Source organism: Gadus chalcogrammus, chromosome 19 (genome assembly GCF_026213295.1).
Source record: "Gadus chalcogrammus isolate NIFS_2021 chromosome 19, NIFS_Gcha_1.0, whole genome shotgun sequence".
NCBI classification, from domain to species: domain Eukaryota; kingdom Metazoa; phylum Chordata; class Actinopteri; order Gadiformes; family Gadidae; genus Gadus; species Gadus chalcogrammus.
The window spans coordinates 11,178,007-11,201,961 of record NC_079430.1 but is presented as its reverse complement, the minus strand read 5'-3'; the positions used below and the strand labels follow the sequence as shown (position 1 = coordinate 11,201,961).

Here is a 23,955-nt window from a genome sequence, read left to right as displayed (position 1 = left end):
TTGAACAACACTCTGCTAGCAACACAAAGGGAAAGGAAAACAGACAGTCCTCTCTCTCTCTCTCTCTCTCTCCCTTCACCCCAACACTCTCGATCACGTCAAAGTGTCTGAGTGAGTTTACTTAAGTGGATCCACATCAAAACCAACATTTCCGACCCCTCTCAAATTTTCCGTTTTCTCCTCCAGGGTCATACCAGGGAACTAGATGTTTTAAAAGATTGCCCCTGAAGTTGGTCCGCGATTAGATTTTAGTTCATGATGATGATTTAGAGAATGTGACAAAATAAATGATGTTCACAGGATCCATATCTGTTTTACGAGCAGAAAATCGTGTTTGGCTTTTGACGTATCACAAAAATGTACTGAGAATAATTCAGGCGATTCTTTGAGCCTAGTGGTTTTGGCTTGAAATTTAGTTTAAAAAATGTGATAAAGAAGGCCTTCTATTTTTCACTTTCTGTTATACACACGGAACACACAGGCACCCATACACACACACTCACACTTTCATACGATTACAGACACATTGAGATATAGATGCACACATAGCCAGCCAGACACAGACGCACACACGCACACACACACACACGCACAGACACACACACACACACACACACACACACACACACACACACACACACATAGTAGACTCAGGTTGCCAGGTTGGGTCCGATTTCACACACTCTGTCTGGATGCAAGACATTCACACACATTCACTAATCCACCTACGCACACATTTTCACACACTGGCAAGTAAACACAAACTGGCGCACGCACACAAACACACAAACACACTCACACACACACACACAAAAATACACACAGAAATGGAGAAGCCGCACATTCTGTCACAGCAGATTGTCACAGAAACCTTGGAAGAAGAAGAGAACATTTAGAACTGGCAGTCCACACTCCACAGAAGAATGTGGATTTTGGGGACACCGGAGAATCGACCAATCCGGTGCCACAAATATCGGCATGAAATCCACCCATCTGTTCCCAGAGGACATGTTTTCGAACTGGGTCCGTCCCGCAATGGACCACTTTTTTTTTACCCTGAAACTGAACTCAATGTGTGTTTGAAAATGAGTCTTCTGGAAGGAAGTCTTGCTGTGTATCTCAAACGAGTTGTTCCCCTTTGTTTGTGTCCTGTTGGTGTGACCTGTGTGTGTGTGTGTGTGCGTGTGTGCGTGTGTGCGTGTGTTTTATTTCATGGTATTGTGTATATACATTCACACTGTATATACGACGCATAACCTTACATCGACGGTGTGTCCACATTTCTAAACTTTGCCTTCCCTTTAATATTTCCAACACATTCACGAGATGCGCCTCACAGCTGCTCCAACACTCACTAACGGCACAATTGAGATGTTTAAATTGTCTGCTTTTTCAATCCAGTGGTGTGGTTGGCAGAAAACAATACTTAACACATTTGACGACCTAATTAGGAAGAGACGCTTTGGGAAAAATGTAGTAAAAGCAGCTTTATGAATATATCAATAATAATAGTTCATAGAAAATCATAGAAATGCCAACAAATATTAAATGCCACAAGTGCTGAGCTCTCCTGACCTAGGCCAGAGCTGTGGAGCACCGAATCATTCAGCGGAGCGCTTAGGTCCCATGCCCCCCCCCGCAGAGTGCAGGTCCCCCCAGGCCGGCGAGCAGAAGGTTTGAGCGGTAGCACTTCAAAAGCTCTTTCTATTCTAGCCTTTACCTAACCGCCATTTAGACATTGGCATGCGGTCGCTAATTATGCTTAAGTACGGGCCCATATGCTAATGCCGGCGTGCTAATTAGCAAGCATGGGACACAGGTGGAATACCGTGAAAGCCCAGCGGCACCATGCCGAACAGAGAGAGGGACACTAAGGCTTCTAGTTCTGCTACGTGTTCGTCAGGACACGTAGGTTCTGCCCCTCTATTTCACCTACCCACACCGTTCTTTGTGTGTATATATATATATAGAGATAGATCTATATATATATATATAAATCAAATCTCCTCGCCTCGGATTGCCACAGACAGCTAAGACTCTCTCTCTTTGGGTCAGGGCGAGCCCTTGTTTCAGATTCATCCTTTCGGGTGCGACCACCCAGCAGCAACCCTCAGACCCCCCACCCCCCCCCCCACACCCCCCACCTCACCCGCCCGGAAAGGTTTTGACCCCCTGCCTCCTGCGCACTCTCTGGCCTCTTGTCTCACCCAGGTATGAGCGCGCTCCAGCTGCAGAACCTGGCCGCGCTGGCGGCGGCGGCGGCGGCTGCCCAAAGCTCAGCCACCCCGTCCGGCGTTAACCCCCTCTCCTCCAGCGTGGCGTCCCTGGGGGCGCTGGGCAGCCCAGGTAACCGTCACCACCACCGCCGCCATCACCGCGGCAACGGGCGCCGGTGTGGGGAGGGAGGGAGGCAGGGGGGGGGGAAGGAGAGGAGGACGAACAGACGGAAGGAAGGACGGAAGGATGGACGGAAGGGGAAACTGGTGGCTGTAGGGTTGAGAGATAGGGGGGTGGGGGGTGGGGGAGGGGGGAGGGGGGAGGGGTTAGGTGAACGAGGGATCCACCCAGTTTCCCTTGGCCACGCCCCCCCTCCTTCCGCTTTCGCGGCTGTACCCAGCGACCAGGACCACCATGACCGGGACACATCCCCCCCAACCCACTCCTGAAGTCACTCGCCTCCTCCTGGCCCCACCCTGCCCCCACCCTATTCCGCCGTCCCCCATCCACCATCGGTGTCGTCCGCAAAAAAAACAAACAGAAAAAAAGAGCGCAAAGAAAAATAATGGAAAAGCTTGGCTTGGTCATCCTCACCGGAAAGAGTCATCGAAAATCCACCAACCGCTCCGTCCTCATCCGTTGTTTTATCTTTTCTCATCCCTCCACCCCATCTCCCGCCCCGCCCCCCTCCCAACCCCGCCTCCTCTCTCTGTTGTCGACCACCGCCACCGCCTCCCGACACAGCCCTGTGCGTGCGTGCGTGCGTGCGTGCGTGCGTGCGTGCGTGCGTGCGTGCGTGCGTGCGTGCGTGCGTGCGTGCGTGCGTGCGTGCGTGCGTGCGTGCGTGCGTGCGTGCGTGCGTGCGTGCGTGCGTGCGTCCACACCATCCCGACCCGCTGCCCCTCATGACGTCACCCTCGCTCCTCTCTCTCTCTCTCTCGCTCTCTCGCCGACCTTCCCCCGGTGACCATCGTCAGGGAGCCTCATCATCGCCATGGAGATCTCATGCTCAACCAGTATGGTTTTGACCCCACCACCACCGCCGCCGCCACCACCTCCACCACCACCAACGCCACCGCCACCCAGTGTTGACTTTAAAGTCTGCCTTCACTTCCTGTCTTGTTGGCGTCTCACTTCCTCTCTCACCGTGTGGGCGCACACTCTCTCATGCTGCGTGAGCGCGCCTGTGTGTGTGTGCGTGTGTGTGTCGGTACCAGCATTCTGTGTGTGGGTGCCTGTGATGGTGACAGGGAATGTGTGTGTGTGTGTGTGTGTGTGTGTGTGTGTTCCTCCGTGTTCGTGTCTGTCCGTGTACACCTCCATGTCAACAACTTGTCAGAGCTCTGCACACCGCAAGACCTGTTTTGAAGTTTCACGTCGCGTGCGTGTATTTTTTTGTCCATTTTTTTTTCTTTCTTCCTCCTATAGCTCGTCGTCAGAATGTGCGTGTGTGCGCGTTTGTTCTGTGTGTACGTGCGCTGTGATGTGTGCGGCATGCATCTTTGTACTGCTGTCTTTTGAAGTGAGGTGTCTTTGGTTTTCTTCCGTTTTTTTTTCTTGCTTTTGGGGGGCAGGGGGGTCCTCAACTGTCAAATAGTCCCCCTGGAGAGATAAACCTCAGTGAAGAAGACGTACACTCCCCCAACGCCGCCACCACCTCCTCCTCCTCCTCCTCTGGTGGTGGTGGTGGTGGTGGAGGTTGAGTTGGGAGTTGAGGGCTGGGGTTGTGCCTCTATTGTTTTTCTGTGTCGCTGTATTCGTTGTCTATGGTCTCACTGCTGCTGCTACTGCTGCTGTTGCTGCTGCTACGGGCGCTGTTTGCCGTTGTTGCCGTGGCACCCGTCTATGTGATGATCGGAGGAGTCAGGGCTTTAGCAGTCGCGGGTGTGGGGAGGGGGGGGGGGGGGGGGGTGAAGGAAAACACAGTTCAGACAGGGTCACATCCATGCACTTGCCATGAAGCACCCCACCCCAAGTGCACGTGCGCACACACAGACACACACAGGCACACACACACCAAAGCCAAATCATCCCAGTGCAGCTACGCTCTGTCCCCTCGACTCACACACACCCATCACGCTGCGACTCGCCCAACAAGCTAAGGGCTTTGCCATCTTCTTTCAGAGAGCAGGCTCCCCCTAATTCAAAGTTAAAACTGTCGGGAAAAGCTTTCCGTCCAAATTTGTGCTGACGATGTCTCCTGCCCGGCTGTCTCTCTCTCCCTCGCTCGCTTTGCAGTCAGTGCCAATGTCCCATTCTTTTCATTCCTCAAGTCCGTTTATTTTCCTGGCCTACACACATTTCTCCTCTGCACCTCAATATGTCGCTCTGTCTCTTTCACCCTTTCTGTTCTGTGCGTTCTCTCTTTGGACTCTGTTTTTGTTCTGCTCTCTGTCTCCCTCATTCTAGTACTATGTTTTTTTTATCTTGTTTTCCCTGTATTTCTATCTCACTCTTTCCTGCTTTTTCCTCCCGGTCTCTCTCTCTCTCTCTCTCTCTCTCTCTCTCTCTCTCTCTCTCTCTCTCTCTCTCTTTATTTCTCTCACACTCTGTTGATTAAGGCCTATATCTATCTCTATATATTTATACGGTTATTCATCTCTCTCTCTCTCTCTCTCTCTCTCTCTCTCTCTCTCTCTCTCTCTCTCTCTCTCTCTCTCTCTCTCTCTCTCTCTCGCTCTCTGTGACTCCCATGAGTTCAAGCATGAATGGGGCCACGTTGGCTCGCACAACAGGGTTGGATCAATACACATTTAGCTTTGCATGAAGAAAAGCTGGCAAGTCTGATGCTTTATTCGTTCCCTTCTCTTTTCTTTTACAAAGTGCTGCATATACCACACTCGGTGTCTCACCTTCCTTTCAACCTATTCCGTTGTGATTCTGTTCTGTATTCTGCGTTGTTGTTGACACCTCGCTAGAGGAAATCAAGGGTAAAAGGCTACAGGAAGTAAATGTGTTTAGAAATAAAAGCTTGGCTACCACTTTCGGGTGCCATGTTGCATTTTAGCCCGCCCTCTGCCGCCATTTTGGTCAAACATCCCATGCCGCCAACGCCTTAGTGCAGTATTGTGTTTGTGTGTTTGTTTGTCTGTTTGTTTGTGTGGGTGTATGTATTTATCAATGCTTCCATTTTTTGGTGTTTGTGTGTCGTAATCCACATAGGTTGGTTTTGCCGTTCCGGTCCGTCATTTAGTGTCATATATAAAACATAATAATTATTCACAGCACCATACATTCAAAATTAGATTTTTTTTTCCAACAGTGCTAAAGCTGTAATTAGTGTCATCAGTGTCTAAGCATAACAATTAAGAAAGAAAAGAAAAGGTATTGAGAAAAACTGTTTCAATTGCCAATTATATTTTCAACTAGAAATAACATCTCATCTATCTTTTTCTGATTTAAGTATTGGGTGTCACAAAGAATATATTCTACCAGCCATAATTTCTGTAATGTAGCCTATGGGACACATTTAACAGGGGATATTTGTTTGTAGCTTGCTAGATTTGAGTACCACAAAAAAAACAAATTGTTATTGGACGACGATTAGACAGCCACCGTAAACTTGATGTGATTCAATTAACATGAATTGGTGGTGAAATACAAAATACATAATTTCAACCAGTGAAACAAATCCAGTTCATGGACGGGCTGTGTTAAAAAACAACGCTAGCTACGATAGCATCACACACTCTGTGTGAAGTTACGTTTCCAAAATTGGCACTTTATTTGAGGCTTAGGCTTTCAGTTGAAGCAAGAGTGAGTGATTGTTCTTCTCACTGCTGATTGTGTCTGTAGCCCCGCCTGCATGCGTGTCTTCTCTGTTCCGTGGACTTTAGTGTTCGTTGTTAGCATTATTACCCTTTCCAGACAAGTCTTCAATCCATGTGTTTTGCACAAAAGGGCAACAAGACACACCCCATTTCAAACTCTTATCCATTGGCTTTATACTTGTTTTGCTGTTTTTAATTTTGATATACCAGTACAAATACACTTGATAAAAATGTAAGCCTCACCAGGTTAAAATATATGCATTGCATTTAACTACCATTGTTCCATTGTCCGATATTTGGAAGTGTCACATCATTTGTTACAGATGGGTTTCGACCCTACCTTGTCTTTGCATGTACTAGAGCCGCACCCAGCCTTAGGATCGCCGCGTAATTATGTCCCCGTGTTTGGCCTTTTCAGCGAACGTCTCCGCAGTCCACTGGGGATCACGTCTTAGTCCCCGGAAGGCCAATCTATTAACAGGTGTTAAAGGGGATGGGAGGGGGTACACAAAAAAAAAGAAAAACACTATTCTTCTAACTCTTTGACCAGAAATGGTCAACGGAACAAGATGTGCTCGCTTCAACAGTGCTAACCCATCTCTCTCTCTCTCCCTCTCTCTCTCTCTCTCTCTTTCTCTTTCTCTTTCTCTTTCTCTTTCTCTCTCTCTCTCTCTCTCTCTCTCTCTCTCTCTCTCTCTCTCTCTCTCTCTCTCTCTCTCTCTCTCTCTCTCTCTCCTTTGTCCTTTATCCTCTCTCGCCCTCCCTCCCGGTTCAGTAGCGGGGACCACGGCTGGATCCAACGCCGGGGCCATGAGCTCCCTCACCTCGCTGGGGACCCTACAGGGCTTGGCTGGAGCCACGGTGGGCCTGAACAACATTAATGCACTAGCAGGTAGCGTTAATAGTGAGTATTCACCCCTCATCCTTCACCCGCCCTCACCCAGGGGGGGTTGTAACGATAGTCAGCGTTAGTCAGCTTGTGTGGAAGGGTGGTGTTATTGTAAGTCGCTTTGGATAAAAGCGTATGCTTAATGCCCTAAATGTAAATGTAAATGTGGTGTAGTGGACTAGGGTGGGCGTAGGGTACCGGGTTCGACCCCGGCTCTCCGAAGCCTCGCCTTTAGAAAGCGAGATTCCCTTATTCCATAGCTGCTTTTTAATGAAGTTATTAGTCATTTCTTGACAGTCTTTCTTAAATGATTATATTTTGTGTGTGTGTGTGTGTGTGTGTGTGTGTGTGTGTGTGTGTGTGTGTGTGTGTGTGTGTGTGTGTGTGTGTGTGTGTGTGTTTGCGTGCGTACAATGTGTAAATATGTGTAAATAAATGGACAGGACGATACAGCTCTAACGATGCTTTCAATAGAACTATCTTGGGGATTCATTTGAGATAAATGCGTTACAGCCCTGCCCCACGCCATCCCCGCCGTCTCACCGCATGACGTCACCATTACCCCATGTCATGGTTAAACAATGTCATGATTAAACAATGTCATCAGATATCACAGAGTGACCGATTCGCACACCACAATAATCATGTGGTGTGCGAATGATGTGCACCAACAAATTGGGAATCAAAAGAAATGAATACTCGTTGAAAAGAAGCATTTGTTGATATTTGCATATGAATTGGCACATATGAATTGGAGTCTATTTTGAGCCGCTGGTAATTCGAAGTTTACTCATATCTTCTCTCTGAATTTGTACCATAAACAAAACATCATCCAGCCATCCATAATCCAGCCATTTCACATTTCATCCATCCATCCATTGCCCATTATCCATCACTCATCCATCTACATTCATCAGCGATTAAATCCATCCACTCATCCATTCATCCTAGTGTCTCTGGGTTAAGTTTGCTGCAAGGGGTCTTGTGTTTCATCCATTCGTGTCACGGTGTTGTCTCTCAGTGAGTTTGTGCACCTCATCCGTATGTTGTTAATGTGAATGCTAAAGAATAGTATTGAATGAAAAGGAGACGTTATTTCAGAACGTACTGAAATATTTACTGAGCGCCCGTGTCACGTTGTGCAAAAGGAGGACATACAAACGAAAGTCGGAGAGTCTTGGTTTAGAACCTAGTTTTATTTTTTTCTTCTGTGAAAAGTAAAAGCTAAAATAGCCCTTTCAGAAACAACCTCGACTCGTTTTACTTGCGGTTCATGATCCGTGTGTGTCAGAAAAAAAAAAGATATACCTGCAATATCATCACATAATATCAGCTCAAAAAGAGGGATGAATCGTGGTTTGATCCTAGCTGTAGGTTTTCTGGCCCCGCTGTGTGCAGTGTGTGTGTATAATATAGATGTATATAACCTGCACATAAACCAGGTCTTTAATAGTGTCTGGAGGTCTGGCTGCTCCCGCGAGCCCTGCCCGACCACGACCTCCAGGGAGGAAGTAGCGGGATCTTCATCAGCGATGTTATGACAGCAGAGATCCTGTAGCGATTCCTCCCTTCCAGCATTATTCTCCTCTGACCTTTCTCCCCTCCTCCTCCCCCGCGTTCCCCCCCCCCCTCCCTCTCCTCTTCCTCCTCCGCTCAGAGTTGTCATGCATGTACCGGCTGTGTAAAACCACACACATGCATGCATTACATACAGACGTACGTATAAGGCTGGGGCCTACACACGCACACAGAGACAGATACACAATTGCACTCGTGTGTTCTCTGAGCGATGTAGACAGGCACACACACAGACACAGGCGCACACCATTATGTACGCTTTAAGCACACGCACGTCTGCGGTCAAACGTGGTGCTCACACACACACACACACACACACACACACACACACACACACACACACACACGTACAGAGTATGTCAGACGTGACATGGGTCTCCTCCCACACACACATATAAAAAAAGACTCACACACAATACGTGGACAGGCACACGACTGACACACAAACACAAAACTTAGGCATGCACTCTACAGACACATGCACACAACTTTTACACACACACACACACACACACACACACACACACACACACACACACACACACACACACACACACACACACACACACACACACACACCACAGGCACGTGGTCTCTTATCACCGCCCTCATTTAAGCCCATCCAGGCCCTTAATTGAATTGCAAAGGTCAGTGGTACAATTATTCCTGAATAAATGAGTGACCTATAGTCCACAGCCACGTGCCAGTAATTTATTTCCGGGGCCGCCATCGCTGACGGCCAAGGCAGGAAGCATCTAAGGCCCGGTGTCAAACACCCCACTAGAGTACCTCCCCCCCACCCCCCAACAACGCCTGCTGAACACCCACTCAGCTCGCCACCATACCACCATCCATCTACCCCCCCCCCCCCCCACCTCCCCATCCCCCAGGCGATGGTATTAAATCCCATTACACATGCTAACGAGTAGCTGAGATGGCTTCCCGTACTAGTACATTTTTCTTCCTTTTTTTGGTGTGAGTAGTGTTCAGCACAAGACCCCTGGGTCACCCGTCTTCCTGCAAAGACACACACACACGCGCGCACACACACACACACACACACACACACACACACACACACACACACACACACACACACACACACACACACAAATGGTCTGTGGCGTGGGCGGTGTTGGACACCATAGACGTAAAGGTCAGAGGCCGTACATTCATACATGGTAGTAGTTATTTGTAGTTTGCCGGCGTCGGGTTTAGTGGCCAGGGTGTTAGGGGTTTGATTTCCATTCTCGGTGCCCTCAGCTCCTTCATGACCCGTCTCTCATTCTCTATATGTCTCTGTAAAGGGCTTTGGAGGAAGGTGCCTGCCAAACGAATGCATACTAGGCACAGCACTGCTGATAGTACTACAGAGGACGTTTACAGTAGGGCCCTATTGCGTCCAACCCACATCATTTATGAGTTTAATAGTGTATAAATGTGTGTACAGTGTGGGTATATTCATGCGTACATTGTATGTGTATGTGTGTGCATACCCATGCATACCGTGTGTGTGTGTGTGTGTAAACATGCTTACAGTGTGTGTATATGTGTGCATATTCATGCCTACCATGTGCCGTCTTGTCTGTTCACCCGTGAAACACGGCACCCCTTGCAGCTGCGTTGTCAGAGCACTAACGAGCTAACGAGCTAATGGCTTTTTCATGTAAAGTTACTCAAATGCTCTCAGGTATGGCGGCCCTCAACGGCGGCCTGGGCGGAGGCGGGCTCAGCAACGGCACGGCGGGCACCATGGACGCGCTGACGCAGGCCTACTCAGGGATCCAGCAGTACGCCGCCGCCGCCCTGCCCACCCTCTACAGCCAGTCCCTGCTCCAGCAGCAAGGGGCCGCCGGCAGCCAGAAAGAGGGTCCGTACGGGGCTCTTGTTGCTCCGTGGTTAGGGTGGGGTTGTTGGAGCGGCCTGGGATTGAGGTGGTGCTGGAGGTTTGGGAAAGGGGGGGGGGGGGGGGGGGTGGAAGTGGTGGAAGTTGTGGTGGTGGTGGTGGTGGTGGTGGTGCTGGAGAGAGGATAGTGGGGGTGTTTTCAGGCGGGGTGGGTGAGGTGGTGGGGATTGAGATGGTGCCGGAGGTTGGGGTGGGGGTGATGGTGGTGGCGGTGGAAGTAGGGGTGTTGGAGAAATGACGGTGGGGGTGTTGTTGAGGGTGGTGCAGGGGTGTTTGAGGTGGGGGATGGTGGTGGAGTTGTTATTGAGGTGGGGGTTGGTGGTGTAGAAATGAGAGTGGAGTGGTGATTGAGGTGTGGATATGGGCGGTGTTGGATGTGGTGGTGTGGTGATTGAGGTGGTAGTGGGGGTTGGTGGTGGTGGAGGTGGAGGTGTGAGTGAGCGTGGTGATGGTGGTGGTTTCAGGGATGGCGACGGACGTGAGGGTGGAGATGGTGTTGAAAGTCCTGGTGGTGGGTGTGTTGGAGGGTGGAGGTGGGGATGATGGGAGAATGTTGTTGGTGCTGATGCTGCGTGTGATGGATCTGATGGTGTATAGGCTTGTCGGTGTTGATCGTGAAGGCGGTGTGTTGACGGGGGTCTGGGTGGAGTGGGAAAGTGTGTGTATAACATTGAGTGTATTACCCAACCTTGCTCAGCCTCTGGAATGCGGTCGGGTCCAAGCATTTACCCCCGCATTCACCCATGAAAAGACCCGCTAGTCTGGAGAGAATGGAGAATGGAGAGGCAGCAAAGGTTAAGAATGACTTGCCATCTTAATTGAGGAATGGTTAAGCATTCAGTAGTTTGGTTTGGTCGGAGAAAGAATAAAACGCTGGTGTCCCTATCCAGATCAGGGTTCGGTCCCGAAAAAAAACTACTCTTGATGCTCCCTTCACTCCTCCGCCTCCACCCCTTTCACTAATCCTTCTCCTCCTCCTCCTCCTCCTCCTCCTCCTCCTGCAGGTCCCGAAGGGGCCAACCTGTTCATCTACCACCTCCCCCAGGAGTTTGGTGACCAGGACATCCTGCAGATGTTCATGCCTTTCGGGAACGTGGTTTCGGCCAAAGTCTTCATCGACAAACAGACCAACCTGAGCAAGTGCTTCGGTAGGGTTCACATTCACACACAGGCACGCACACACGCAAACGCACACACGCACGCAAGCACGGACACAAAAATGCACTCGCAAACCCACACAAACACACACACACAAAAACAAACGCACGCATATCCCATCTGCAAACCTAACAATTCCTATCCATCTTGTCTGCCCCTCCTCACTTTATCCTCACCTTTTTCTCTCCCTTTCTCTCTGTCTCTCACTCTCTATTCCACTCTTTCTCTCTCTCTCTCTCTCTCTCTCTCTCTCTCTCTCTCTCTCTCCCACATGCTCTTTTTCTTTCTCTCCATCTCCCCAACCCCCCATCCCTCCCTCCCACTTTATCTCCCCCAAAACTCTCTCTCTCTCTCTCTCTCTCCACCCTCCCTCCCTCTCTCCCATTCTCTCTCCCCCAACCCTCTCTCTCTCTCTCTCTCTCTCTCTCTCTCTCTCTCTCTCTCTCTCTCTCTCTCTCTCTCTCTCCCCCACACCCTCCTCCTCTGTTTCCCTCCCTCACTCTACCCCCACCCCTCTCTCTCTCTCTCTTTAACCCCCACCTGTCTCTCTCTCTCTCTCCCCCATCCGTCTCTCACTCTCTTCACCCCCAACCCCTCCAGGCTTCGTCAGCTACGACAATCCCGTGTCGGCGCAGGCCGCCATCCAGGCCATGAACGGCTTCCAGATCGGCATGAAGCGGCTGAAGGTGCAGCTGAAGCGCTCCAAGAACGACAGCAAGCCCTACTGATCCCTCCCCCGGTCCCCCCCGCCTCCCCCCTGTTAGCACTGCTAGGGTAAGTCCCTCCCCCCCCCCCCCCCCCCCCCCCCCCCCCCCCCCCCCCCCCCCCCACCCCCCAAATCCACCCTCGCTCTCTCTCCGTCCAACCCACCTTCCACCACAAACTCCACCACCTACTGCCAGCCACTTGCACCCCCCCCCCCCCCCCCCCCAAACTCCCAGACCCCTCCCCCTTCTCCAGCTCCCCCCTCGCCACAACATTGCCAACCCCCCCCCCCCCACCACCACCACCACCAACACCTCCCCCCGGGCCACCGCCCTGGACAGGAACTAGCATGGGAGGGAGGGGGGGAGGGCGGAGAATGGGGGCCGGGGGGGGAAGGGGGCACGTCCAATGAGAAAAACACCTTAAGGGAGACAAACACACACACACACGCACAAGCACACACACACAAACACACAAACAAACATGCCTTGTTTTCCTTATTTTGCGAAAGCTTTTTTTCCTATGTTCCTATGAGCCATTTGCTTATTATTTATTTATTATTATTTATTACGATTCATGATTTTCGTTTATTTTCGTTTCTTGACCCGCACGCTTCCATTGCCACCATTGTATATTTTATGGAATACAGTGGAAGACAGTAGCTATCTTGGGTTAGGTTTTTATAACTTGTATAATAGCTTTTTATGTATATATATTGAAATATATATATATATATATATATATATATATATATATATATATATATATATATATATTCATATATATCTATATATAAATATACAGTTAACATTAGTACATAGAATAGTTAGAATAGTGAAAATGGAAGTATACAGTATAAAACAACACAGGAGCCATATTTTTCCTTTTTTATGATCCTTTTTTTTCTTGAGCCTAAGGCCTTGCAGCAACACCTGAAGTAGTGAGTTCCTCCTGCGCGCATTGTACAATGATATGCACATTTGACCTTTGACCTCTGCTGTGTATTGGTCGTGGCCACTAATGGTTGCCGCTAAAGCCGAGCTAGCTTCTCGCTAGTTTTACGATAACATGAGCCTGTCGTAAAAATAAAAAGAGACACTATCCAGCAAGTTAATCGTTAAAAAAAACACAATATTGTCTATTGACGTATTTTTGCTTCTCAGAATTAGAAACAAAAAACAAACTACATTATTTAATTATCTTATGGGTCAGCTTCAGTATGTTTTTTTGGTTGAAAGGATTAGTACACTTACAATTTAATGAAGGCTATCATTTAAATTGATTTAAAAAAAGAAAGTGTTAATGTGTCAGGGCAAGGGGGGTGGGTGGTCACTGAAAATACTTGATGTATCTTGAAAGTTAAAACAAATAATGATTCAAAGTACAGAAAGCCACAGGCCTGTAAATTTCATTTGTAAAAAAAAAAGCAGTTATATTTTTATACAGCATTTTTACTGCCTCAGATTAAATAAAAAAATGATTTATTTATTGCCTATCATTAAGATATCAGACTCCTAAAAAGATCCAGTGTCATTTAGACCAGACCCGTCGTGGAGAAGCGTCTCTGCGTTCTCCGATGTTTTGTGGCTGATTCTCTTTTGTTTTGTCCAAAGCGTACGAGTGCAGCACCATGTTAAACACCATAGCCTTTGGTCCACAAGAGATCACTCCACCTTCATCCCCCTCCCCCCCTCCCCTCCCCTCCCCACAGACACACACACATACACAAACAAACATAAACACACACAGATCCCCCCCCCACACACACACACCGAACACTTTAACAAATCACGCACACACACACACCTAACACACACCCACGTCTGTGCATCGCATCTGTTTGTGATTATCTCTCTCTCTTCCTCTCTTTCCCTCTCTCCCTCTCTCTCGTTTCTGTTTGCGTTCTTAACCACTCTCTCTCTATTCCATCCATCCATCAGTAGTGGGACTCCACCTGTCCATCTCTCTCTACCTTTCCGTGCATTTTCGTTTCTACATTTTTTAATGTGTTATGCATTTATGTTTAGTTTTCTGTTTGTTTGTCTGTTTGTTTGCTTGTTCCAAGGGAAAAAAATATTTATGAACAAATGTATCTCAAGTAACATCTTCCAGCACTGCTCCTTAGTATAGCAGGTGCCATGGAAATAGCTCTGAGTGTTTTCTGTCGCAGTGGTTGTGGTCGAGACTAAGTCTGTATTTAACTTGTGTGCGTGTGTGTGTGTGTGTGTGTGTGTGTGTGTGTGTGTGGGTGTGTTTGTAAATGTGTATGCGTGTGTGTTTGTCCTTTATTTCTGTGTAGCATAGCCCTTAAAACGTAAACAATTATATTATAACTTTTTTGTCTTATTACTAATTAGACAAAAAATATTAAGCTAATTGCCAATTAACCTAGCCAGAACTGTTGTTAACGTTGCTGTTGCTGTTTGTTTGTCATTTGATGTTGTTGCTGTTGTTGTTCTCCTGATTTTAATGCTGTAGTTTAGTGTGGTGCTCCAGTCTGGCTCTGTGTGTGTGTAACTCTCTACTCTCCCCTGTTTTTCTCCCCTTAGAACCCATCTCCATGCCTGTTAGCTCATCGTTTGCCTAGCATGTCTCCGTGGCGCCAAAAACAAACAAAACACAACACAAAACCACTCAAAAAACAAAACAAAAAAACAAAAAAGAAAATTGTTCATCGTCGTCCCCCCGTAATTGTTTTTATTTTTTTTCAACTGTCTTTTTGTTTCTCTTGTTTTTTTACTGAGCTCACCAGATCATATCCTGGTCGCCGCCTACCGACCATCTTGAACTTTGAACTGTAAGGTTGACCTTGTAGATGTTCTGTTTGAGTTCTTTTTTCTTTGCATGTTACCTCATTTTGGATGTATTTCCTGGGAGGGTATGGTGGGGGGGGCGGGGCTTTCGTGGGATAGTAGGATTCACGTGAGAGGTTAGGATAGGTCAGACGGGGTCGGGATGGAAACATGCATCAATGTGAAGGAAGGAGGAGAAGAAAAAAAAACAAGTTAAAGCTGCATTCATACGAGAAAAAAAAGACTGAGAATTTTTTACGGACACAAACAACAAAAATGTAGTTTTGAAGTTAGTACAAAAAAAACATACGGCAAAAATATTTTCATTCAGTTTCATACCGATCCATTTGTTTTTTTCTTCTCTTGCTTTTCTTTGAGTTCATTTTTTTTCTGCTCTTTTTTTGCGTTTCTTCTTTATTTAAAGTAAACTTGAAAGTTTGGTAGGGGGACTGGCGAGTGGTCTTGCTTCTGTCACCACTATAGCGACCTGAGGTCAGAAGCAGCCTGCCGCCAGTTTCTATATGGTAAAAAATAAGACTACTTCCAAACTGTTTTGAATTAAAAAATGAGACTGATCAATATTTAGGACTCTATCTCTCAGAGCACTCTCCTAATGGTTTTTACATTTTTCAGGCAGTGTAAAGTTTTTTGATAAGGCCATTTGAAGTGGCTCGGTTTCTCATTCAAAGTCTATATATAAAAAAACACTTTTTTCTAGAGTAGTTTAAAGGTAACAAAAAAAAGAAAAAAAAGACATTCGCCCTGTTTTGGGGGACGGGGGAGGGAGGGGAGAGATGCTACCTACTTGTGTCGCCTTTTCTGACCTAACTCACAGATAGACAATCCGTGGTTTAAATGCACATGACGAAATGACCTATATTTTCTACTGTGTAAATGTATAGAGAACAAAAAAAATGAATCTTAGATACCTGTATAACCCATGTTAACGTCGGTGCTCCTCGTAAGTCAATTTAGTTGTCGTTTCATCACCAAGTCTAACAGTCTTAAATGTCTCCTGTTTTTAAAGACTACAAAAAAAAACAATTTACTTGAACAATAGACAAAGCCTTCATATTACTAGAATTGTTCCTTATTTTACGTTTTCTCTCGTTTTGTTTTTAAAGGAGTCCCTATTTGCTAAAATTCTTGTTGGTTAATTAGCTATATAAAATTCCTAAAAATATATATAAATATAAATATATCTATATATATATCTATATATGATATGTCAGCTTGTGAAGCATCAATGTCATTATTTTATTTCTCCCGTGAGAAAAACAAATATTTAGATGTGTTTTGTTGTTCAGCAAAATGTCTTATAAAGAGAAAAAAAAAAAACAGATCAGTGGAACTTAGTGCCAAATTCTGAAGGTACTTCCTGCCTAGCGCGTCAGTGTATTTCTTGTGAAATTATTTGATAACATGGGTATTTTATTAAGTGTTTTGTATGAATCACTCATATTTAAAATATAGATTTAAAAAGAAGAGTTTGTTAAATTGCTATTCTGTGGTCTTGTTGCCTGAAAATGTCACGTTTGCTTTTTTTCCTCTTTGTAAAGTTGTACAAATGTGCCCATGTGTCATATATAAATATATATACATATATAAACGCACACGGCCAACACCAACACACAAACACACTCTCGTGCAAACCTCACAGTTTACTTTGTTGATGTGCTTGAGGGCCCCTGAGTGTGAAAGTCTCGTCAGTTATCGTTCCTCATCGGGATTGCGTACGTGCACAAACTCACACACGACCAAAAGCTGCACACGAATACACAAATATTTTCAGTTTATTTTTTTTGATAACTCTTCAAAGCCTTACAATGAGTCTTGGCAGTCTTTGTCTTTCTCTCAATCTCGCTCTTTCTCTCCCTTTCTCTCTCCCAGCAATCTGCTCACTCTGTTTCACTCCTCTATCACGCTCACTCGTTTGCACACGCGTGCGGATTGGGAAGCAGATTTAGATTCTCTCTAAAACACACACGCGTCAGAGGACCACCGCGAGTCACACACAAAGCCTTATTTTAGGACAGGCCCTCCCCCTTTGTCCGTGTTTTTGTTCCGTTTTCGGAAACACTCCAACGGTAGTCGTCACGGTATGCCTCGCTAGGTTTTTTTTCGACATCCTCGAATGAGTCAGCCTGAAATATGTGTGTGTGTTCGCTTTAATGATGTAAGCACAGGGTAAGACGTTTGCATTGCTGGAAACAACCATTAAACAAGCCTCAGTCTAAAACAACTAAAGCACACCGCCTTGATGGAGAGAGGGGCATTTTGTAGGCTCCAATGTCTTTACTTTTTATTTAGTCGACTGCTTTAGCTGCGTTTCTTCCCACCCCCCCCCCTCCCCAACCACTTTGTCATATATACAGTATATATATATACATGGTGACTCTTGAAATTAGTTTTTAACTGTAACACTTCCTCTACTCTAATGCAGTGGTGCCGTGGGCCAAACCCAGTTGAACGATGCCCAAACGTGATGTTATTAGTGTGTGACAGTTTACACGACACAGTATTGTCTAGTCCAACTGCCCCCCCACCCACCTGTCCTTCCACCACCACAGTTCCCCTCCCTGAAAGCCTAGTTTACGATCTGCAAAAAAACACAGAAAAACATGAAGGCAGCACTATTTTCTATAGAACCTCACCACCCGCCTTAACCAGGGATCTTCGTAACAGTATTGAAAGATGTTGTGTGTGGTGTCTACCCATGTCTCGTTGCTTTATATGCTGTTATTAAGTGTCCATACGCCATTTTGTCCCCACCTGCTAGAAGAAAACAATAGGCGGCACTTTCCTCATAGTCATTAACGGGGAGGAACAAGGAAAAAAAATTAAAAGCAGCTTAGAGAGGGCTTGTGTTATTTATTTATTTCTGTTGCTTCGGTTATTAGAGATGGTAGAGACGGGACTGTGTGGAGAGACATATTATTGGAATAGCAACAGGGGAAATCAAAACCTCTATTGGTTGGAGAGAAGGGGTCAAGTCTCCAACCTCCAAAAAAAACTGCATCGGGCTAGGCCAGGAACGAACACAGCCCAGCCTTCATTACCCACGGTCCAAAGCCAAAAAACAAACAAATAAACAAACAGCAGGAGAGGTTTTCTAAATTGCATCTGAAAGCGAGAGCAGTGCCACGAACATAGCCATATCTACCTTAAATGAAAGCCAGCCAGGCTTTCCCCTGATCAATTAGTAAATAACTTGTCTGAGATGGTTTAAAATGACGTCCCACAATGCACTGGAATCCGCGCAGTGTTAAAACCCCCTCAGATTGGCCCAGTCAGGGATTCTTCGGGCGGTGAGATATACGATTGCACTTGAACGGACCACTTACACGCCCCTCACCCGATCAGACTCACCTCAACCACATCCAAATCGTTTATCTCCTTGTTTTTTTTCTATCGCACAATCGTCAAAGCAACAGAGACAGGGTCAATGCTGTTGACAGCATTTCTTGAAGAGTAAAATCGACTCACAACGCAGAACAAGTGACTCGGTAAACGCACGCGCGCGCACGCACGTACACACACAGTCGCGCGCGTCTGTTTGCGTCCTTTCTCTTCGTTTTCTTTTTGACGCAACTTGTCACTGTACTCGATTTGCTGTAATTTGCCAAATCTCAGCACTGCACACCGCCAGACGTTCGCGACACGGTGCTGTTTAGTCTGAAGCACCTGTCGTGTTTTACTTTATTTATTTTCCCGTGTTGGAGGGAGGGGGGGGGGGGGGGCGGGGGGTTCTTATGTCTTAAGCACAATTGTGTCCATTGCAGGAATCGCTGTCGAGTGTTTCACACTTCAGGGGCCGTCATCGCCGATGCTTGTTGTAATCTTTCTATCGTGTCACGTTTTAACTTCTCCGTTCTGCTATTTTTCTTTTTCAATTAGCCTATCTTAAGTGCTATTTATCAAACAATGGAAAAATTGAAAGGAAAAAAAAAGAAACTAAAAAAATGTGTTGTTACTTTGCATTATGGCTTACGTCAAGGATTTCCGGAGGAAAAAAAAATGTCTGTGCGTTCTTATCTCTTTCTGTGCCGTAAAAGAGCTTGTCATCTGTGGAATTAATGGATTATTTCTTTGTCGTTGTTTCATTTTTGATTCTAAAAAGGATTTCGGTAGTTAAAAAGTGTTGTCTTGAGAGAAGCCAAAGTCAATGCATTTCAGTGGATCCTGTAAGCGTGATGTATGTTTGTTTGACAACACTTCTGGAATCTGTCATTGGATGGGATTTAAAAAGAAATAGTACAAAACATTGCAGGCTTTCCTATTTCTACAACTGATTGTACTTATGCATTTTGTACCAGTGGAACTTTTTATACTGGAGATTAAAGGATGCAACATAAAAAAAATCTTAGAAAAAAAAGCTGTGTGGTAGCCTGGTGATATGGCCTGAATCCTGACTGGACCCCCGAGTTTGATTTCCTGGCTGGCATCGAGAACGTTGGCTTTTGATATATACAAGATTTTCTAGAAAATCTTTGGCTTTATTTCATTAACTTTCCTTTCCTGTCACCTGAGTGTTGTTTTTTTGTTTCTATCTCCCTCCGCCTATTTTTGGTTTAGTCTCCTCTACTCTCCCCACAAATAGAGAGAGTAGGCGAGTAGTTTGGGTCCTATTTCTTTGTTGGAGAAGAGTTTATAAATAGTTCTAGCAAGTTTGTCAATACAACCCGCGGTAAGTTTCATTTGACTTCTGTATTGTGTCGTCTACATGATAAGACAATTATAGAAAAAGAAGGAATAGAAATATTTAGTCACCTTCAGTGGATTAATGTATTAGTTTAATAAAGAAGATTTTGTTCTCTCTTTTGGTTTGCTTTTAGCTGTTTAAGATTTCTCTGGTTTCACTTCTTGTCCTTCTGTGTGATCTTAACTGTGTAGCTAAAGCGGTCAGAATTATTTTTGTAAACGTATGTTCTTGTGTGATGCAGTTTTTTGCTTCTGTCCCCTATATTAAACCATTTTTCCTAATACTCGTCTCTGTGTGTGTGTGTTGGTATGTTTCGGTGCGCGTCTGTTGTTTGTTGCTATTTCACAGTCACCGTCTTCTATCTCTCTCTCTGTTTTCTGTTTCTTTGACTCAGTTAACAGTCGATTCCATCTTCAGTCCACATTCAACATAGTCAATATACATCATGGTGTGGATGTATATTACTGTGAGACACAAGTAACATTGTGGCCTTTAAAGAATATATATACTATATATATATATTTGTGTGTATATATATATTATATATATGTATATATCAATAAATGTTTTTGTGTATATATAGATATGTGTGTCTATACATACACACACATACTTTGACATTGACATTTCAGACAGCGAAGACTTGGAATTCATGGCTTGAAACATTCAAGGTGTTCAAAACTTAACTGTGGATGTGGCACCGATAACACAGGATGTCTTACAGTAATTGGATGATGATTTAAGATAAAGGGGTGGAAACCTTCTGTGTTTCCTGATAAGGGAACAAGCTCCTATTGGCTGCCGAGTGTTCCCTCGTCAGGGATTGCCTTGCACGGTCGCCTCACTGAGCTGGACAAGACTTGTCGACTTTGTGTGCGCGTGTGTGTGTGTGTTTGTGTATGTCCAACCACACTTTGTGTACTGTTTCAGTGTCACTACTGCATCCCCTGTAGAGCGAGAGATAGAGAGAGGGACAGAGAAAGGAAAGAGAAATTAAAGGTGAGCTTCTTCACTTTATATGCTGAGTCACATTTTCTTCCATTTTAAATTTCTACCAACTGGTTTGTTTATTATTTTGGTTCAATTGTGTATTTTGTATTCCTCCTTTAAAAATAAAAAAGAAGGGTCCTATGGCGAATTAACAATGTCCCTTGTTGGAATTGTGCCAGGACCAATTCTGCGTATTGATTATTGGATTCAACCAGAACTTCATAAAAAGCATTCTGCCTATCAGATATCATTGTGCACATGTGGCCTGCAAATTCAAGGCGATACATTTTCAGCCTTCATATTTGTATGTTGATTTACAACTACCCCAAAGATGCCAGGTGAGTCTCCTGCGATTGCTAGGTCGTGATAAACTATATCCGAGGTCAACATCTACCACATCACAAACCGCATCCAGAGAATCCATATCCTTCAGCCGTTTGAACTTTGACCTCATGTGCAAGAGGAATCCATTGGAACCAGCAAAACCATTGACGACTGCCTCTCCCTGAGGTACCCATCTTGACTATAACAGACCAGAGAATGTGCTTTGAAAAACACACTTTTAATGATACGATCAAAAATGAATGAATACAAGCGTTGGGTTGAATAGACAGTGAACAAATAGCCCATCATACATTGAATACAGGCCAAATGGAAGTGGATCTGGGAGGGCCTAACATTAGTTTAATTTTGGAATATTTTGGAGTAGGCCTAGCATACGCAAACAAGACCCACGCACAGTCATAGCTGCTTGAAACATAACGCCCTACCTCGTTGTAGAGTGTGTGTGAAGAAGAGACTGTTCACTGTCTCACACCAACCGAGAAGGCGGAGGTAAAGAGGTGTGTGTGGGTGGGGGGGATGAACCAAACAGTATGAACGGAAGGGGAGACGGCTAATGACGACTAATTGGCAGGTGGATGGCGCTCTCTGAGGCGTTAATTGCCCATGCGTACTAGGGATTGAAGCCACAGCGTTTCTCAGATGTTGCCTCCCATCAGGGACAGAGTGTGTGTGGGATTCCTTGGCGTTCAATGCATCATTAGCCTCTATGTACTAACTTCCCTTTTACTTTTACAAAACGACACGTATAACGTGCGTGATGGGCCATATATATTGATATGTATATGTTTCTATATATAGATATGTGGAACATGGGAGGGTTGATTGTTTTTTTCAGCTTAAAAAAATACTGGAACTTTCTCAACATCGGCGGGACTCACTTCACCATCAAACCAATGTGGATACGAAGGCCTTCTCATGTACATTGAAAATATGGCGAGGTGTGTGTGTGTGTGTGTGTGTGTGTGTGTGTGTGTGTGTGTGTGTGTGTGTGTGTGTGTGTGTGTGTGTGTGTGTGTGTGTGTGTGCGCGCGTCACACAAAGGATGAAAGTCAGAACACAACTCTTGATAATCAAAAAAGAGTTTTTAAACTTTGTTTACATTATTAATGGTTAAGCAGAGAGATAATATATGGTTCAGAAAGGTTAAGATAAAGAATATGTTGAGCTATAACCAGCACGTTCAGTTTTTCAAAGTAATGACTAGAATATTGTGAAGCATTCGCAGAAATAATGGATAAAGTTTTGAGAATATTAGCCAGCGAAAGTTTGTACCATGGCTATAACAATTTAGCTTTTTTTGAATGTCAACAGGGACAGAGCTTCTTACATCGTTGTTTTGAAACCTAACAAAAACAGGTTTGTTCGTTTTGAACAACACAAATCAAACAAACAAAACAGTCTGTGTAGCAGATGCCGTACACTTTTTGACGGTTTATGGGTGCAATACTACTCAAATTTCAAATTAACAAAGCAAAATGTTTCAAATTTTTACCTTCTCCTTTTGATTTTGGCACAGCCAGGGAGAATATACCAGAACCAGACCGAGAATACAATTCCAAATAAGTGCTGCTTTGGTACTGGAGTAATTAAATTATAGGGCTGATCAAAGCTAGGCACGAACGTTTTTTTCACATTTCTTATGCAATCCTTTGAAGAAAATTGGTAACTCATCTCTCCTTTGTTTGAAACATTATTCTTTGAACTTGAAATAATAGGTCGGCATGTCGACGGTTCAAGAAAGACTTTCAAAAAATTGGCATAACGTCCAGCCAAAAATTTGATTTTAAGATTATGTGTCTTGTTCATTTGACCTGGTAGCCTATTTAAGGTGATATAGTGCTGCCATCTTGCGGCGTTATCGATGAATGACAGATGCCAAGACGTCCTTTGTAAACGTTTTTTTGTGTTTGTGCGCCTGCCTGCAGGTGTGTATCACTGCGCATTCGCGTGTAAGCGGCCCAGGAACAAAGGCAGCAGGCAGCAGCGTGGGCATGAGCCGCATGACCAATTGACGAACACGCGTTTTTTAACCCTCCATGTTTGGTGCCCGAATGGTAGACCTGTCGCGCGTCATTGGTGCCGTTGATTTGGAATTTGTTACAGACACTGCCGCTGCAATCCCCGGTTTAACAGACCTTGAAATGAATACCTGCGAAAGGGCGATACACGCAGACACGTTGCACCATAACAAATTGTCCCCATAAGGAGTAACACTGCACGATTATATCCATTGCTATTTATATGTGAACCTCCTTGATCCGCTTTGAGTTATTGTGACTTTGAAACATGGTTTATTTTACTACGCTATGGAAATTGGTTATTTACCATGCTGACTACTTAGACCTAGCCTCCGCTGCCTAATGGCTGATATGATCAACAAATGAACCTAGAGCACTATAAACAAGGTGAACACAGGAATAGCAATAACCCAGTCCGCCACAAAGGTGCGCTGTAGGCACATGAAGACGTAGCCAAGTGGCAAGTATAGGGCTTCGCCAGCCTAAAGTCAATATTCATAAATGGCTGTTACTGTAGCTCTTTAGGTAATCAATACATAGAATAAAAAAAATATATAGCGTTTATTCGGCAGCCCGAGTCACCCAGCGTGTTTGACATGCAGGTGTATATATTGAGGTCACACACACATTATCAGAACTGCTGAAAACTAGTCTTAAACATGACAAACCAGCGTGTAGCGATATATTTGCAGTAGCCTATACTGTCATGGAAAGCCTGGCCTGATATCAGGCTTTTGTGTTACCCTACCAATGGAGAAATTGTCAAATATGCATAGACTAATCCTTAAATAATGACAATATTGCATTGAAGGTTTATATTGGCGGGTCCAACCGAAAGATATATTGAATAATAATATTATTAAGCGTCTTCATCAAGGCCCGGAA

General features: G+C 45.3%; 1 protein-coding gene across 11 annotated transcripts in view; it reads left to right on the top strand.

Annotated features, from left to right (window-relative positions):
- Positions 1-18,723, top strand: part of celf2 (cugbp, Elav-like family member 2) — a 25,501-nt gene extending 6,778 nt beyond the window's left edge. The window contains exons 3-9 of one of the 11 annotated variants that reach the window (XM_056578672.1): positions 2,212-2,346; positions 6,406-6,468; positions 6,763-6,879; positions 10,145-10,324; positions 11,365-11,508; positions 12,119-12,292; positions 14,773-18,723. In XM_056578672.1, the coding sequence (XP_056434647.1) occupies positions 2,212-2,346; positions 6,406-6,468; positions 6,763-6,879; positions 10,145-10,324; positions 11,365-11,508; positions 12,119-12,246 (767 nt within the window). In that variant the 3' untranslated portion in view covers positions 12,247-12,292; positions 14,773-18,723. Of the gene's footprint in view, positions 1-2,211; positions 2,347-6,405; positions 6,469-6,762; positions 6,892-10,126; positions 10,325-11,364; positions 11,509-12,118; positions 12,293-14,772 lie in introns of all 11 variants that reach the window. The other 10 variants (XM_056578671.1, XM_056578675.1, XM_056578680.1 and 7 more) reach the window with 10 other exon arrangements.
- The last annotated feature ends 5,232 nt before the right edge of the window (positions 18,724-23,955 follow it).